General features: G+C 47.7%; 1 protein-coding gene across 5 annotated transcripts; it reads left to right on the forward strand.

Moving 5' to 3' along the window:
• The first annotated feature begins 38 nt into the window (after nucleotides 1-38).
• On the forward strand, nucleotides 39-15,400 carry LOC109896224 (E3 ubiquitin-protein ligase KCMF1). 5 transcript variants are annotated; one of them, XM_031829590.1, is made up of 8 exons: nucleotides 39-225; nucleotides 1,590-1,805; nucleotides 2,792-2,931; nucleotides 3,217-3,318; nucleotides 3,871-4,051; nucleotides 12,565-12,653; nucleotides 13,077-13,309; nucleotides 13,465-15,400. In XM_031829590.1, the coding sequence occupies exons 1-8, from the start codon at nucleotides 210-212 to the stop codon at nucleotides 13,754-13,756; spliced, it is 1,269 nt and encodes a 422-aa protein (XP_031685450.1). In that variant the 5' UTR covers nucleotides 39-209; the 3' UTR covers nucleotides 13,757-15,400. The 5 variants fall into 5 exon arrangements, with proteins under 5 accessions (XP_031685450.1, XP_031685451.1, XP_031685453.1 ...); XM_031829591.1 differs by having other exon boundaries at nucleotides 41-225; nucleotides 1,638-1,805; XM_031829593.1 differs by having other exon boundaries at nucleotides 222-315; nucleotides 1,638-1,805.
• Nucleotides 15,401-15,986: the final 586 nt, after the last annotated feature.

The following is a 15,986-nucleotide window of genomic DNA, read 5'->3' on the forward strand; positions in this document are numbered from 1 at the left end:
CAACAGTGCCCTCTGGCGTTTCTCCGGCGCATTGGACGGTGACACAGCAAGCAGGCGGCGGAGAAGACACTGTCACTGTGCCAAACCGGATCCTTCATGAGGAAGAGGCCAGGGACATCCAGCCCCGGCTTCTATTCTCCAGCCGATATTAAATTGCGTGGTTCAAGCCAGAGTGAGCCCGTAAGGGGGGCTGTGTTAATGTCCATAGGATGTCCCGTCATGAAGGTAAGAAGTTTAATAACCCACACAGAAAGACAAAGTGCTGGACGAGAGACCGCAGCGAAACGATTGCTGGCTAACTAACGTTACATGAAGGTCTTCGTGTATTTTGTAATGAACGCTGTATTAGAATGGCTGCCGCTATACATTTATCCACTTTATCTAGTTCCTGTGCTTTATTTTGTATATTGTTATAGCTAAAACACTTAAACGTATATTGGTAACTTACTCACGTTAGTTGGGGCGCAATGGCACTGCCCAAGAAAACAGTTTCTATTTTCCAGACTTAATTAAACTAATTCGTACGGTAGTTAACCTAGTTGGATAGCATCTAGGTTGCTAAACTAGATAACTAAACTCTCCAGTTACCTAGTTATCTTTTTATTTTATTTTTATAACCTGTAGTGAGTTAACTAGCGAGCTAGTTTTACTAGGTTTACGGCAACAAAAGGAGGGGGAAACAACAACATTTTATACATGGAAATGTATTCATTATCGTGTCTTGTCAAAACATCACCTTTGGAAAAAGTGTCCTGGCTAGTTTTTATTCTTGTTTTCTTTGCACTGTCATCAAAGTAGCCTTTTGGACGAGGCCTTGCAACCGAGGCCTTCATCAGTAGCTAGTTAGCGCTTTAGACATTTAGCATGGGGTTGTTGTTTTACATTTTAAAAAATCTAACAAAACATACATTTTTCTTTTTTTAAAGGAGTTAGCTAGTGAGAACCCGGTTCTGAACCGGCTAGTTATACAAACTATAGGTAGTTAACTATGTTGACCAAGCTGTGTTGAGTCGCTGTGCAGAGTTAGCTTTAGCTTAGCATTTTATATAGCACGACTGTTGTAGTCAAAATCAGCTGCATGTCCTCAAACGTCGGTGGTCCGCATAGATGGCTATCTAGATGGGTAAATCATTTACACATTTTATTTTAAATTCAGTCTTAAATAACAAAAGGGCCATCAGTTGTGCACAGAGCCAGTCGTGCAATTGCCTGCCTTTAAAAATAAAGTCGGTGAGATAGCTGTCCATGCTGGGTCTAAGCATTTACACATATTTTAAATTAATGTCAGTCTTTCATCGTCATAAATAACACCGGCTATCAATTCTGCACCAGAGTTGAAGCTATATTGGCCAATGCAGTTCAGCAGCATCTTTTTTTTGATTAGTCACATGGACACTGGAAATGTGAAACTGCTGTGTTTGTGTAGCTAATAGGCTAGTTCATGTTATGAGTGTTATGCCAATATGTTGGTTGTGTATTATAGCTAGCTAAATGCTGCAACGTGTTGTCTTTGTTGCTGTGTGTTTGACCAACACCCCTATCCGTGTGGTATATTCTAATACTCTGACTTGTGTGTTGTGGGGTTATAGGACAGGGTATTGGTCAAAATGGTCCGTCTGTGAATTGTCTTTCCCCAGGTGTGAGCTGCGATGCGTGTTTGAAGGGTAACTTCCGGGGGCGGCGGTACAAGTGTTTAATTTGCTACGACTACGACCTGTGTGCGTCGTGCTACGAGGGCGGAGCCACGACCACCAGACACACGGCAGAGCACGCCATGCAGTGCATACTAACCAGGGTCGACTTCGGTAAGTACACACACCCCTGCATATACACCACAATCAGACACACTACAACTCACACCATGTAGTGCATACTAACCAGGGTCGACTTCGGTAAGTACACACACCCCTGCATATACACCACAATCAGACACACTACAACTCACACCATGCAGTGCATACTAACCAGGGTCGACTTCGGTAAGTACACACACCCCTGCATATACACCACAATCAGACACACTACAACTCACACCATGCAGTGCATACTAACCAGGGTCGACTTCGGTAAGTACACACACCCCTGCATATACACCACAATCAGACACACTACAACTCACACCATGCAGTGCATACTAACCAGGGTCGACTTCGGTAAGTACACACACCCCTGCATATACACCACAATCAGACACACTACAACTCACACCATGCAGTGCATACTAACCAGGGTCGACTTCGGTAAGTACACACACCCCTGCATATACACCACAATCAGACACACTACAACTCACACCATGCAGTGCATACTAACCAGGGTTGACTTCGGTAAGTACACACACCCCTGCATATACACCACAATCAGACACACTACAACTCACACCATGCAGTGCACACTAACCAGGGTCGACTTGAGTAAGTACACACACCCCTGCATATACACCACAATCAGACACACTACAACTCACACCATGCAGTGCATACTAACCAGGGTCGACTTCGGTAAGTACACACACCCCTGCATATACACCACAATCAGACACACTACAACTCACACCATGCAGTGCATACTAACCAGGGTCGACTTTGAGTAAGTACATAGCTAATAGACAAACACCACAACTAAACACCCTGAAAACAGATAGCGCGTTGATTCTGCCTGCACTGATTCTGTCCTTCCAGACCCCTATAATGGAGGAGAGGCCTTCTGTTGAGCAGTTCCTGCTTTCACTTGTCCTTACTGTCTAACCCTGTCCCCCCCCCCCCCCCCACTCCTGTCTGTCTTACTATAGACCTATATTATGGAGGAGAGGCCTTGTCAGTGGAGCAGCCACAGGCCTTTACCTGTCCCTACTGTGGCAGGATGGGCTACACGGAGACCTCCCTTCAGGAGCACGTTGCTGCAGATCACACAGAGACCTCCTCAGAGGTGGTAAGTCTACTACTGCTTTTCTTGGACCCGGGCATGGAAACGCAAGTCTTTAGGCCAAGCACCAGTGTAAATCTCTGCAGTGGGAAAGGAGACCAGTGTTTCCTCTAGATTGTTTTCCAGACAGGAGGGAGGGTCAAAAAAATGTCCCCAAATCAACATCCAGCAGCCATGTTCAGTAACATGAACAACCCCCCCCCCCCCCCCCAAAAAAAAAACTGTGTGTTCAAATGCATTAGATGTGGAGCATGCTCAGATGGGCTTGTGTCCTCTCCTTCTCCTCTGCAGATCTGTCCCATATGTGCTTTGCTACCCGGCGGGGACCCTAATCACGTGACCGACGACTTCGCTGCTCATCTCACACTTGAACACAGAGCCCCCAGAGACTTGATATCCTTTACCCCTCTGAACCTGGTTCCTCTTGGTTTCTTGGTGATTTAAAAACAAAAAAAATTCAACTGTGCTTTCGTTTCTGCTTTGGAATCTAGACTGTCTAACTGCAATGCATTCTGGTTTAAAAGGGGCGATATAAAATGTGATTGATTGGTCTACTACTGTCTGCTCTGCAGTCCACTCAGGCTAACCCTAAACTCAGAAACTTGATATCCTTTTTACAGGCAAACAGAATACTACTCTACTTTACTCTTACAATGTAATGCTCCAATTGTGGGGCATTACACTGAAGTTCTACTATCTAACATGGAAAATCACCACAGGGAAACGACAACATGTCAGTGTAAAGCTCATCAAGAACCACAGGACCATCCGCTGATCACCACTGGGTACTGCAACAAACTCTGTCTCTGTGTGTGTCTCTGAATGTGTTGCTGTCTGTCTGTGTGTTGCAGTTTAGCTTCTTGTGAGTGTGTTTTTAGTTCTGGGCATAGAGAGACTGTGTATTTCATGACGTGTCCATGATGTTCCTTGACGGTGTTGCTCCACGATGAGTCGAGCGGGGTGAGGCACGTGCGTAGGATGTTCCACCCTGGTCGGGGTCTAGGGGGGCCGAGGGCCCGTCGATCCAACATGCACTTCACCTCCTCAACCTCCGGGGGGAGCTCTACCACACAGACCTCTACACAGAGCTCCAACTACAACAGGGAAGCCATGGATCCTATAGCTGGTAGGACACACACACACAGAGCTCTGACTACATCAGAGAGAGACACAGCAGATTCGTCAAAAGAGAATATGCACTGTGTAACCCACCCACCCAAGGCCCTAGTAGACCAGTCGAGACGGTAACACACCCACCCACCCAAGACCCTTGTAGACCAGTCTAGACGGTAACACCCACCCAAGACCCTTGTAGACCAGTCTAGACGGTAATGCACCCACCCAAGACCCTTGTAGACCAGTCTAGACGGTAACGCACCCACCCAAGACCCTTGTAGACCAGTCTAGACGGTAACACCCACCCACCCAAGACCCTTGTAGACCAGTCTAGACGGTAACACACCCACCCACCCAAGACCCTTGTAGACCAGTCTAGACGGTAACGCACCCACCCACCCAAGACCCTTGTAGACCAGTCTAGACGGTAACACACCCACCCACCCACCCAAGACCCTTGTAGACCAGTCTAGACGGTAACGCACCCACCCACCCAAGACCCTTGTAGACCAGTCTAGACGGTAACGCACCCACCCACCCAAGACCCTTGTAGACCAGTCTAGACGGTAACGCACCCACCCACCCAAGACCCTTGTAGACCAGTCTAGACGGTAACACACACCCACCCAAGACCCTTGTAGACCAGTCTAGACGGGAACACACACCCACCCAAGACCCTTGTAGACCAGTCTAGACGGTAACACCCACCCACCCAAGACCCTTGTAGACCAGTCTAGACGGTAACACCCACCCACCCAAGACCCTTGTAGACCCGTCTAGACGGTAACACACCCACCCACCCAAGACCCTTGTAGACCCGTCTAGACGGTAACACACCCACCCACCCAAGACCCTTGTAGACCCGTCTAGACGGTAACACACCCACCCACCCACCCAAGACCCTTGTAGACCAGTCTAGACGGTAACACACACCCACCCAAGACCCTTGTAGACCAGTCTAGACGGTAACACCCACCCACCCAAGACCCTTGTAGACCAGTCTAGACGGTAACACACACCCACCCAAGACCCTTGTAGACCAGTCTAGACGGTAACACACCCACCCAAGACCCTTGTAGACCCGTCTAGACGGTAACGCACGCACCCACCCAAGACCCTTGTAGACCAGTCTAGACGGTAACACCCACCCACCCAAGACCCTTGTAGACCAGTCTAGACGGTAACACACACACCCACCCACCCAAGACCCTTGTAGACCAGTCTAGACGGTAACACACACACCCACCCACCCAAGACCCTTGTAGACCAGTCTAGACGGTAACACACACACCCACCCACCCAAGACCCTTGTAGACCAGTCTAGACGGTAACGCACCCACCCACCCAAGACCCTTGTAGACCAGTCTAGACGGTAACGCACCCACCCACCCAAGACCCTTGTAGACCAGTCGAGACGGTAACGCACCCACCCACCCAAGACCCTTGTAGACCAGTCTAGACGGTAATGCACCCACCCAAGACCCTTGTAGACCAGTCTAGACGGTAACACACACACCCACCCACCCAAGACCCTTGTAGACCAGTCTAGACGGTAACACACCCACCCACCCAAGACCCTTGTAGACCAGTCTAGACGGTAACACACCCACCCACCCAAGACCCTTGTAGACCAGTCTAGACGGTAACACCCACCCACCCAAGACCCTTGTAGACCCGTCTAGACGGTAACACACCCACCCACCCAAGACCCTTGTAGACCCGTCTAGACGGTAACACACCCACCCACCCAAGACCCTTGTAGACCCGTCTAGACGGTAACACACACCCACCCAAGACCCTTGTAGACCAGTCTAGACGGTAACACCCACCCACCCAAGACCCTTGTAGACCAGTCTAGACGGTAACACCCACCCACCCAAGACCCTTGTAGACCAGTCTAGACGGTAACACACACACCCACCCACCCAAGACCCTTGTAGACCAGTCTAGACGGTAACGCACCCACCCACCCAAGACCCTTGTAGACCAGTCTAGACGGTAACACACCCACCCACCCACCCAAGACCCTTGTAGACCAGTCTAGACGGTAACGCACCCACCCACCCAAGACCCTTGTAGACCAGTCTAGACGGTAACGCACCCACCCACCCAAGACCCTTGTAGACCAGTCTAGACGGTAACACACACCCACCCAAGACCCTTGTAGACCAGTCTAGACGGTAACACACACCCACCCAAGACCCTTGTAGACCAGTCTAGACGGTAACACACCCACCCACCCAAGACCCTTGTAGACCCGTCTAGACGGTAACACACCCACCCACCCAAGACCCTTGTAGACCCGTCTAGACGGTAACACACCCACCCACCCACCCACCCAAGACCCTTGTAGACCAGTCTAGACGGTAACACACACCCACCCAAGACCCTTGTAGACCAGTCTAGACGGTAACACCCACCCACCCAAGACCCTTGTAGACCAGTCTAGACGGTAACACACACCCACCCAAGACCCTTGTAGACCAGTCTAGACGGTAACACACCCACCCAAGACCCTTGTAGACCCGTCTAGACGGTAACACACGCACCCACCCAAGACCCTTGTAGACCAGTCTAGACGGTAACACCCACCCACCCAAGACCCTTGTAGACCAGTCTAGACGGTAACACACACACCCACCCACCCAAGACCCTTGTAGACCAGTCTAGACGGTAACGCACCCACCCACCCAAGACCCTTGTAGACCAGTCTAGACGGTAACGCACCCACCCACCCAAGACCCTTGTAGACCAGTCGAGACGGTAACGCACCCACCCACCCAAGACCCTTGTAGACCAGTCTAGACGGTAATGCACCCACCCAAGACCCTTGTAGACCAGTCTAGACGGTCACCCACCCAAGACCCTTGTAGACCAGTCTAGACGGTCACCCACCCAAGACCCTTGTAGACCAGTCTAGACGGTCACCCACCCAAGACCCTTGTAGACCAGTCTAGACGGTAACACCCACCCACCCAAGACCCTTGTAGACCAGTCTAGACAGTAACACACCCACCCAAGACCCTTGTAGACCAGTCTAGACGGTAACGCAACCCACCCACCCAAGACCCTTGTAGACCAGTCTAGACGGTAACACCCACCCAAGACCCTTGTAGACCAGTCGAGATGGTAACACACCCACCCACCCAAGACCCTTGTAGACCAGTCGAGACGGTAACACACCCAAGACCCTTGTAGACCAGTCGAGACGGTCACCCACCCAAGACCCTTGTAGACCAGTCTAGACGGTAACACACCCACCCAAGACCCTTGTAGACCAGTCTAGACGGTAACACCCACCCACCCAAGACCCTTGTAGACCAGTCTAGACGGTAACACCCACCCACCCAAGACCCTTGTAGACCAGTCGAGACGGTAACCCACCCACCCAAGACCCTTGTAGACCAGTCGAGACGGTAACGCACCCACCCACCCAAGACCCTTGTAGACCAGTCGAGACGGTAACACCCACCCAAGACCCTTGTAGACCAGTCGAGATGGTAACACACCCACCCACCCAAGACCCTTGTAGACCAGTCGAGACGGTAACACACCCAAGACCCTTGTAGACCAGTCGAGACGGTCACCCACCCAAGACCCTTGTAGACCAGTCTAGACGGTAACACACCCACCCAAGACCCTTGTAGACCAGTCTAGACGGTAACACCCACCCACCCAAGACCCTTGTAGACCAGTCTAGACGGTAACACCCACCCACCCAAGACCCTTGTAGACCAGTCGAGACGGTAACCCACCCACCCAAGACCCTTGTAGACCAGTCGAGACGGTAACACACCCACCCACCCAAGACCCTTGTAGACCAGTCGAGACGGTCACCCACCCAAGACCCTTGTAGACCAGTCTAGACGGTAACACACCCACCCAAGACCCTTGTAGACCAGTCTAGATGGTAACATACCCACCCACCCAAGACCCTTGTAGACCAGTCTAGACGGTAACACACACACCCACCCACCCAAGACCCTTGTAGACCAGTCTAGACGGTAACACACCCACCCAAGACCCTTGTAGACCAGTCTAGACGGTAACACACCCACCCAAGACCCTTGTAGACCAGTCTAGACGGTAACACCCACCCACCCAAGACCTTTGTAGACCAGTCTAGACGGTAACACCCACCCACCCAAGACCTTTGTAGACCAGTCTAGACGGTAACACCCACCCACCCAAGACCTTTGTAGACCAGTCTAGACGGTAACACCCACCCACCCAAGACCCTTGTAGACCAGTCTAGACGGTAACACACCCACCCAAGACCCTTGTAGACCCGTCTAGACGGTAACGCACCCACCCACCCAAGACCCTTGTAGACCAGTCTAGACGGTAACACCCACCCACCCAAGACCCTTGTAGACCAGTCTAGACGGTAACACCCACCCACCCAAGACCCTTGTAGACCAGTCTAGACGGTAACGCACCCACCCACCCAAGACCCTTGTAGACCAGTCTAGACGGTAACACCCACCCACCCAAGACCTTTGTAGACCAGTCTAGACGGTAACACCCACCCACCCAAGACCTTTGTAGACCAGTCTAGACGGTAACACCCACCCACCCACCCAAGACCTTTGTAGACCAGTCTAGACGGTAACACCCACCCACCCACCCAAGACCCTTGTAGACCCGTCTAGACGGTAACACAAGTTATCCTGATTGGTTCAATGCCTGATGTGTTTTTTTTGTTTTTTATGACTGAAAAATGTACATCCTGTTGTGTACATACAGGGCCTCTTTATGACAGCGCCTTCAGAATGTATTCACACCCCTTGACTGTTTCTACCTGTGGTGTTACAGCCTGAATTTAAAATGGATTAAAGGTAGATTTTGTGTCACTAGTCAGGTTTCCAGCCAAACGTTTTATGCGTGTGAAGTACATGCCGGATAAAAGATGTCACGACAGGATGGAAACGGCTACACTGAACAAAAATATAAAACGCAATATTAAAAGTGTTGGTCCCATGTTCATCGAGTTGAAATAAAATATCCCAGAAATGTTCCATACGCACAAAAATAAATTTGTTTGCATTCCTGTTAGTGAGTATTTCTCATTTGACAAGATAATCCATCCACCTGACAGGTGTGGCATATCAACAAGCTGATTAAACAGCTGCACCTTGTGTAGGGGACAATAAAAAGGACACACAAATATGCAGTTTTGTCACACAACACAATGTCACAGATGTCTGAAGTTTTGAAAGAGTGTGCAATTGGCATGCTGACTACAAGAATGTCCAACAGAGCTGTTGCCAGAGAATTGAATGTTAATTGCTCTACCATAAGCCGCCTCCAATTGTGTTTTAGAGAATTTGGTAGTACGTCCAACCGGCCTCACAACCGCAAACCATGTGTAACCACTCCAGCCCAGGACCTCCACATACGGCTTCTTCTTTGTCTGAGACCAGCCACCCGGACAACTGATGAAACTGGGTTTGCACAATCAAAGAATTTCTGCACAAACTGTCAGAAACCATCTGCGTGCTCGTCGTCCTCACCAGGGTCTTGACCTGACTGCAGTTTGGGGTCGTAACCGACTTCAGTGGGCAAATGCTCATGTTCGATGGCCACTGGCACGCTGGGGTAGTCTGCTCCTCATGGACATGAATCCCGGTTTCAACTACCGGGCAGACAACGTGTATGGTGTTGTGTGGGTGAGTGGTTTGTTGATGTCAAACTTGTGAACAGAGTGCCCGTGGTGGGGTTATGGTATGGGCAGGCATAAGCTATGGACAACTAACACAATTGGATTTTATCAATTACAATTTGAATGCACAGAGATACCGTGACGAGATCCTGAGGCCCATTGTTGTGCCATTCATCCGTCTCCATCACCTCATGTTTCAGCATGATAATGCACGGTCCCATGTTGCAAGGATCTGTACACAATTCCTGAAAGGTGAAAATGTCCCAGTTCTTCAATGGCCTGCATACTATCCAGACATGTCACCCGTTGAGCATGTTTGGGATGCTCTGGATCAACGTTTACGACAGCGTGTTCCAGTTCCCGCCAATATCCAGCGACTTCACACAGCCATTGAGGAGGAGTGGGACAACATTCTACAGGCCACAATCAACAGCCTGATCAACTCTATGTGAAGGAGATGTGTCACGCTGCATAAGGCAAATGGTGATCACACCAGATACTGACTGGTTTTCTGATCCACACCCCTACATTATTATTATTATTATTATTAAACCAGCAGATGCATATCTGTACTCCTAGTGAACTGTAACTCAATTCAAATCTTTTAAATTGTTTAATGTTTTTTTTTTAAAACAGACTTGCTGATTCACATAAATCTGTCGCCATATGGATTGAAACCTAGCTACTGACCATTACCCCATAATGTCAGTAGAGCTGTGTTTTTTAAAAATGTTTACAAATTGATTAAAAAAAAAAAAAACCTGGAATGTCTAAGTACTTAACCCCTTTATTGCAAGCCTAAATATAAACGCGACATAAAACAATTTTAAAGATTTTACTGCGTTACACTTCATAGAAGGAAATCAGTCAATTGAACTAAATTCATAAGCCTTAATCTATGGATTTCACATGACTGGACAGGGGCGCAGCCATGGGTGGGCATAGGCCCACCCATTTGGAGTCCAGGTCCAGCCGATCAGAATGTGCTTTTGCCCACAAAATGGCGATATTACCGACAGAAATACTTCTTAGTTTACCACCCTCAGACGATCCCACAGATGAAGAACCTGGATGTGGAGGTCCTGGGCTGATGTGGTTGTGAGGCTGGTTGGATGTACTGCCAAATTCTCTAAAATGACGTTGGATGCGGCTTCTGGTAGGGAAATTAACATTCTGTGGCAACAGTTCTGTTGGACATTCCTGCAGTCAGCATGCCAATTGCACACTCCCTTAAAACTTGACTTCTGTGGCGGCATGGGACAAAACTGCGCCTTTTATTGTCGCCAGCACAAGGTGCACCTGTGTAATTATCATGATGTTTAATCAGCTTCTTGATATGCTACACCTTTGAAGTGGATGGATTATCTAGGCAAAGAAGAAATGCTCACAAACAGGGATGTGAAGAAAGTTGTATACAATATTTGAAAAATATTTTATTAAAAGCTCATGTAAAATGGGGCCAACACTATATATGTGTACTTACTCAACGTTTTATATTTTTGATCAGTGTAAGTTAAGGAGTAAAAAAATGTGCTTCACAAGTTGCATGGACTCACTGTGTGTGACTGTGGGTAACATGATTTTTAAATGACTACCCCCACACACACACACACAATTATCTCTTAAGATCCCTCAGTCGAGCAGTGAATTGAAGCACAAAGACCAGGGATGTATTCCAATGCTTCACAAAGAAGGGAACCTATAGGTAGATGGGTAAAAGGAAAATAAGCAGACATTGAATATCCCATTAAAGCATGGTGTAGTTATTAATTACACTTTGAATGGAGTATCAATACACACAGTTACTACAAAGATACAGGCGTCCTTCCTAACTTAGTTGCCGGAGAGGAAGGAAACTGTTCAGAGATTTCACCATGAGGCCAGTGGTGACTTTTAAAACAGAGTTTAATGGCTGTTATAGGAGAGAACTGAGGATGGATCAACAACATTGTAGTTACTCTACTAACCTAAATTATAGTGTGAAAAGAAGGAAGCCTGTTTGCATTAAGGCACAAAAGTAAAACTGCAAAGAAATTAATGTTATGTCCTGAATACAAAGCATTATGTTTGGGGCAAACACATCACTGAGTACCACTCTTCATATTATCAAGGATGGTGATGGCTGCATCATGTTATGGGTATGCTTGTCATCGGCTAGGACTAGGGAGTTTTTGGAGATAAAAAATAGAGTACCACCTTGCCCGAGAGAGATTTACATGGTTATCAAAATGTCACGCCAGGGTACGGTGTATATACACGAGAAACAGCCCTTTTTTAATTAAGTGTTTCTAAAATCAGCTATGGGGAAAAATGAATGGTGGAAAACAATTGGAACCATTTCCCTTGTTTGACCACTGGGTATTATGACACCTGCACTGTGGGTCTCAATAGAGCTAAGCACAGGCTAAATCCTAGAGGAAAAAATGGTTGTCTGCTTTCCACCAGACACTGGGAGACAAATTCACTCTTCAGCAGGACAATAGCCTAAGACACAAGGCCAAATATACATGAGTTGGTTACCAAGACGACATGGAATGTTCCTGAGTGGCCTAGTTACAGGTAATCCCACTTTGTAACACAACAACAACAAAGGGACAAAGTCCAGGGGTGTGAATATTTTTCTGAAGGCAGTGTAGATGCATCACTATCTTCATTCTTCTAGTCCTGTTGATAGTGATATTTGTACTGAACTGCTGTACCATTTTATACATGCTGTGTACGTGACAAATAAACATGGATTTGATATGATCGACTCCTGTTCGGAAACACCATATCTCACACTAAGTCTGGTTAGGGATGAATTAATTTTGTGACCCCCACAACTCAATCCCCCCCACAACTCAATCTCTCTCCCCACACAGAGCTTCTCTCCCAGTTGTCGGGGGTGCGTAGGTCGGCGGGCGGCCAGCTGAGTTCCGGTCCTTCAGCATCCCAGCTACAGCAGCTCCAGGTAGGTAGTCCAGAGGTTAGAGGAGAGAGCCGGCAACCAGAGGTTAGAGGAGAGAGCCGGCAACCAGAGGTTAGAGGAGAGAGCCGGCAACCAGAGGTTAGAGGAGAGAGCCGGCAACCAGCGGTTTGAATCCCGTCCCCCCTCCTTTAGCTGGTGTCAGTATCCTAGAATCTGTAATGCAAGTATGCCCTTAAGGCAAAGTACTGAACTCATATCTTACTTCTCCTGAACCCTCCTACTTCTCCTGAACCCTCCTACTTCTCCTGAACCCTTCTACTTCTCCTGAACCCTTCTACTTCTCCTGAACCCTTCTACTTCTCCTGAACCCTCCTGCTTCTCCTGAACCCTCCTACTTCTCCTGAACCCTTCTACTTAACTTCATGTTTCTTTTCCTCTTCTCTCCTGCTCCTCTTCCTCCTCTAGATGCAGCTCCAGTTGGAGCGGCAACAAACCCAGGCTGCCAGACAGCAGTTGGAGACGGCCCGGAGTGCCACGCAACGCAGCAGTCGTACCTCCACCAACGCAGGGCTGAATGCCAATCCAAGCCCAGGGCATCACAACGCCAACCCCAGTTCCAACTCTACCAGCCCCAACCCAGGGCATCACGAGTTCACCACACACACACAGCACAGCAACTCCCAGTTCCTCCTCAACAGGTTAACTACTGTGTGCTACACTTCGTTTTAACCTTTTTTTTGTGTGTGGTTATTCTAGTTTAGGTAATATCTGTTGAACAAGAGACTTGTTCTGAGGCTGTCTGGTACATGTAGGAGAATGGATTGTATTTGTAATGGAGTGCCATCTCTTTCAGACTGAGTGAGCCGAGGTTGTCGGAGGCGGAGCGTCAGCTGAGTGAGGGCCAGTGGGCGGACCGCTCTCTCTTCGTCACGGAGCTCCTCCTCTCCACCCTGCTGGCCGATCCCGACCACAGCGAAGATGACGATCTCCATGACTACCACGACGCCGTGATCCGAGGTTCTGACGCGTTCAGTGATTTCGGCACCTTCGGAGACATGGGCTGCGTGGAGGTCATGACCTTGGACGTGGCGTTGGAGAACCTCAACCTCCGAGAACAAAAAGAGCAGCGACCCCCACCTTTTTGATGACGTCACTACAACGTTTAAACCACCAACTGCCATTACCGACCGTCGCTTGGCAACCGAAAGAAATAAGATTGCAGTTCTTTTCTTGGATTCGGTTATTATTCATTTTGTTTTATTTGGCTGGGTGATGTCAACTCACTTGTCACCCCTCCCTCCCTCGACCCCACCCCACGTTGTGTACATGAAAGTCGGAAGCAAGACGAGAGAATGTGAACGTGAGAGCGAGAGAATGAACTATATATATAAATATATATATATATATATATAAATACATCTATGAAAAGAAAGCCGATAATCAATTCCGCATGAAGCTGTGTGTTTGACCTTAACAGGTCAAGGTAGGATAGGTAGGTAGCCATTTTGATAATTTATTATCATAAACGAGTGCACAGACACACACTGAGAGGCGGCGGCAGGCGGACAGGCTCTTCCCAGCAGGCTAAGCTGTTCTTTTGTTTATGGTTAGGAATAATAAAACCGGGCTTGGCTGATTTTACCACAACAAACGTTGGTATGTTGAGATTCTTCACCCTTAACCGTCAAGAGACGTCTTCCATTAAGCACCCTATTAGAATGGGGTTTTGGGTATCACAGAGATGAAACTAATCTCTTTTGGTCCTATGATAAGCGTTTGTGTCTGTGGTTACTTTCCTATCCTGTCATCTATACAGGTGTTCCAATTCTACACAAATTATTATTTTCCTTAAGACTGTTTTGATTGAATAGTTTTAATCCATTATTTAGCTCCTCCCTATACCCAGGATGACATCACTTTATGGGGCCATGTTGCCTTGCTTTGTGCCAACTGAACTGTGTCCCCTTTTGAATTTCACATCGAGAGAAGCTGCGTACAGTTTGCATATGCACTACATAAAGAGATCATAGACATGGGAAGGCCAATGGACAATCACATGAAAACTAACCTGATTCTATTCTCTCTCCTGACAGTTTCCTTTGTTGTTCTGTTCTTTTGCTGGGCTGATAGGCCTTTTCTCATTTGGATTTGGCTCAACTCTTGCGTCCTCCCTCTTCCATCATCCTCTGGCCTCCTTTTGAAAAAGGTCAAAGGTTATCGAGGAGAGGGGAAAGTGGGGGATGAAAATGCGCCTGTATAAAATGACTCCTCCAATCACGCGTCATCAGGCAAACTACGTTTACAGGGTGGAATCCCAAAATAAAATGTATAAACTGATAACTAAGAAAGCTAGTTGTGCAAAACATTTTATAGATAAAAAAAAAAGGATAAGTAGAATATAGTTTTAAATGTTTGCATGCTTTTCTTCTTCGATGAAAACAGTAGCTGATTCGAAGGGGGGGGGGGGGGGGGCGGGGTGGCTGATTTCAAAACTCTTCCACGAAGGACTCAGGGTAGGATACACTTTTGCGTCCTTGCCAAAAAGGAGCCTATTGAGGGGAGGACCGTCTTCCTGTTAACGAATTGACACTCTTCCACCACTTATCGGTTTCCCGGGTGACTGAGGAGAGAGAATGAAGGACATCCTTTTGCCTCCACTGCTACCTTAACAAATGCAATGTACTGTCTGATGATGACATGGTTTGGGTGTTTGGGAAAAGGTCAAAAGACAGGGTCAACTGTTTAACCTGGAGGAGAACAATAAAATTGTTTTGGATGTAAAAAATTAACCGCACCGATCTTGCTGTGAATGTCTCAAGACTCAACTTAATGCGCCGACCTCCCTGTCACTGCTCTGATGACCAGTAGCTGGCTTACATTGTTGGAGGTGCAACAGGCAGACAGATGACCAGCAAGTAACCATCTATATAACTATAAACCTAACCCAGCAGGTAACCATCTATATAACTATAAACCTAACCCAGCAGGTAACCATCTATAAACCTAACCCAGCAGGTAACCATCTATCTATAAACCTAACCCTAACTATGTCTGGATTTGAAAAGAGATTTAATCGAACATTCATGTCTGATTAGCCATACATTAAATATATTTTATGACCCCTTTAAAGACATTTAATTAGCCAAACCCCCCAAAATACCAACATATTGTGCAGTCATCCAATAGGATAGGCTATACGATATCGGCAGGGTTGGGGAGTAGCGGATGACTAAAGGATTACAAAATCCGTAGCCGTCATGTGTTACCTTACCAGCAAAAATATTGTAATCAAGATTCAAAACTAGATGATTACTTAGAGAATTACTTTTAAATTCAGAAAGGATGTTTGTTGACACTTCTCTGTTTTCTCAATGA

The sequence above is a fragment of the Oncorhynchus kisutch genome, linkage group LG8 (genome assembly GCF_002021735.2).
Source record: "Oncorhynchus kisutch isolate 150728-3 linkage group LG8, Okis_V2, whole genome shotgun sequence".
Lineage (NCBI taxonomy): Eukaryota > Metazoa > Chordata > Actinopteri > Salmoniformes > Salmonidae > Oncorhynchus > Oncorhynchus kisutch.

Coding starts and splice junctions, on each gene's coding strand:
- LOC109896224 (XM_031829590.1), top strand. Junction 1,806..2,791: donor ACTAACCAGGGTCGACTTCG/GTAAGTACACAC, acceptor GTCTTACTATAG/ACCTATATTATGGAGGAGAG. Junction 12,654..13,076: donor CCCAGCTACAGCAGCTCCAG/GTAGGTAGTCCA, acceptor TTCCTCCTCTAG/ATGCAGCTCCAGTTGGAGCG.